Source organism: Aplysia californica, unplaced genomic scaffold (assembly GCF_000002075.1).
Source record: "Aplysia californica isolate F4 #8 unplaced genomic scaffold, AplCal3.0 scaffold00540, whole genome shotgun sequence".
Lineage (NCBI taxonomy): Eukaryota > Metazoa > Mollusca > Gastropoda > Aplysiida > Aplysiidae > Aplysia > Aplysia californica.
This window is the reverse complement of record NW_004797810.1, coordinates 81,275-83,630: the sequence shown is the minus strand read 5'-3', so window position 1 is coordinate 83,630 and position 2,356 is coordinate 81,275. Positions and strand designations below refer to the sequence as shown.

At 40.7% G+C, this 2,356-nt stretch overlaps 1 protein-coding gene across 1 annotated transcript in view; it reads right to left on the bottom strand.

Annotated features, from left to right (window-relative positions):
* LOC101850747 (hyalin-like) overlaps nucleotides 1-2,356 on the bottom strand; it is a 34,465-nt gene that overhangs the window by 8,887 nt on the left and 23,222 nt on the right. The window contains exon 7 of the mRNA XM_035971931.1: nucleotides 1,023-1,208. Within this exon, the coding sequence (XP_035827824.1) occupies nucleotides 1,023-1,208 (186 nt within the window). The remainder of the gene's footprint in view (nucleotides 1-1,022; nucleotides 1,209-2,356) is intronic.

Below are 2,356 nucleotides of genomic sequence, written 5' to 3'. Positions count from 1 at the left end.
GAAAATTGGTAGCTATTGGTCAACAGTGGGAGGGGCCTACACAACATGATCGGTTGGAGGGACTACCTAACAACAACGACTGGTGACTGAATTATGACGGCTCGCCCACAACGCCAGGGGCCAATGCACAATTTATGACAAAACGTAATGGAGTCACTAAGGTGACCGTCTTAGACAGGTATTATTGCTTAGTATTATAGGGGTTGTGTGTTAAATTATTGTGGCCGCGGCCGCGTTGGACAGGTGCCCGTTTTACACAGTTAAATTATATAGAAAAAACGCAAGGGGGGAAATGGAAAGTGGCCGTTTGTACAGGTGGCCGTCTTATAGAGGTGACCGCCAGAGCAGGTTCGACTATATTGTTAGCTGCAGATCACACATAAAGTCACTAAAACTGGCGCAAATCAATTACTTTCAAGAAAATTTCAAACCAAACTGTAAAATATTAAAATATGGGTCAAAACAGGGCGGCAGGCCCTCCTGAAACCCCCGACTGGTCTAAAGGGCGCAAATTACTACGCACTTAGGCATGGTGTGACATAGCTCGATTCAGAACAATCAACCATTTCAAAAATTGTTGACTTGCCACGGAAATTAAGTTGATATTCGTGTTCAGCGCATCAATATTTAGTAGAAAATGGACAAACTGTAGCTAAGTGTGAGATGGGAGGGGAAAGTAAAAGAATACTGAAGACTTTAACTCTTAAAATCCATAAGCCTATTACCTATAGGCTTCTTTGTTGCAGCAAATTCCGTTTGAAAAAGGTAAATGATAGCATTTTCAGCATGAAAAGATTGATTTCGAGCTAAGAGCATGCATTACCCCCCAACATATTCAGAAAAGAATCATTAATAATGAAAACTTGATCTATGAGGATACAGGTGAGCAGGTATGTTTATAAATTAAATGAGGTTAAACCAGAAAGAAAAAAAAATTCAACATCTAGTCAAAAGGCAAACCGACCTCAAAGGGTTAATGAACTACCTTTATTCATACAGCATAAATAAAATAATGAACACACCTATGCACTCAGGTCTGGTCCGGTATGACCAGTGCTGATTATCCTGACATTCAGAACTAGATGGTCCAGTAAGCTGATAACCAGAGTTACAAGAGTAGGTGCAGATACTCCCAAGGACATTATTGTTTGAGCAGGATACTTGTCCATTGGAGAGCCCATGGGTCATGTAAGTTGAGCACTTCTTTACTAGAGACAAAAAAACAAGGACACAATTGATATGCATAGACGTTTTGTCAGAACAAGCCTAACATGCCCTTTGTTTGTGAACAATTCATGCACGCATGTGTATAAATAAGCAATGATGATGAGCAAATCAAAATAGCCTAATTAGAGAAAAACTGTTCAATACTTACATGATACCCCCCCTCCCTACACACACAAACACACACACACACACACACACACACACACACACACACACACACACACACACACACACACACACACACACACACACACACACACACAAAGAGAGAGAGAGGGGGGGAGGGAGAGAAAGAGAGACAGACAGACAGACAGACAGAGAGAGACAGACTGACTGACAGAGAGAGACAGACTGACTGACAGAGAGAGAGAGAGAGAGAGAGAGAGAGAGAGAGAGAGAGAGAGAGAGAGAGAGAGAGAGAGAGAGAGAGAGAGAGAGAGTAGATTCATACACTAATCATTAGAAAGTCAAATAGTGTTTAGTTAGAATGTGTATAGAAATATTTTAAGACATTGCTGGTTGAAAAAGAAATTAGTTGAGGCAAAGATAGTACAAGACAAGATGGGCCACTCAGCCTAAAAAGTGTCCGCAGGAAGTATGCTCTTTGCTTCAGATGGCGCTGCAGTCTGTTTTGAAGCTCTCTTTCGTTTTTCCAGAAGAAGAATAGGAATAGCACCTCCTTGCGTGCGCAGATCGACTGCTGTTCATCAGCAGTTCGGGTACGTTCAGTGCGGAGTTTTAGGTTTTAAAAAATTTTAATGACCTCTCGCCCTTCATTCTAAAGTCAAATTAAAGGAAGAAAACCATCTCCTTTTCCTCCGGAAGAGGTTTTTTGTCAGCGTAACCATTTTTAAAAAGCGTTCTTCCGAAATTTATCCCAAAACTTGCTAGTTTCACTTTGATTTTTTAAAACTCAAGTAGGGTAACTCTGTTCGCAAAGAGTGCGCTTTTGTGAAGAGGGCGCCACCAAATTTTGAGGACACTTTTTTAATTGGCTCAAAGAGAGAAGTGGCCCATCTTGTCTTGTACTATCTTTGGTTCAGGTCAAAGGCATAAAATTGAAAAATTAAAAACAATTCCATTCCTACGAAAATATTTTACTGCAGTACAAGTAGGCTACTATGTAAAC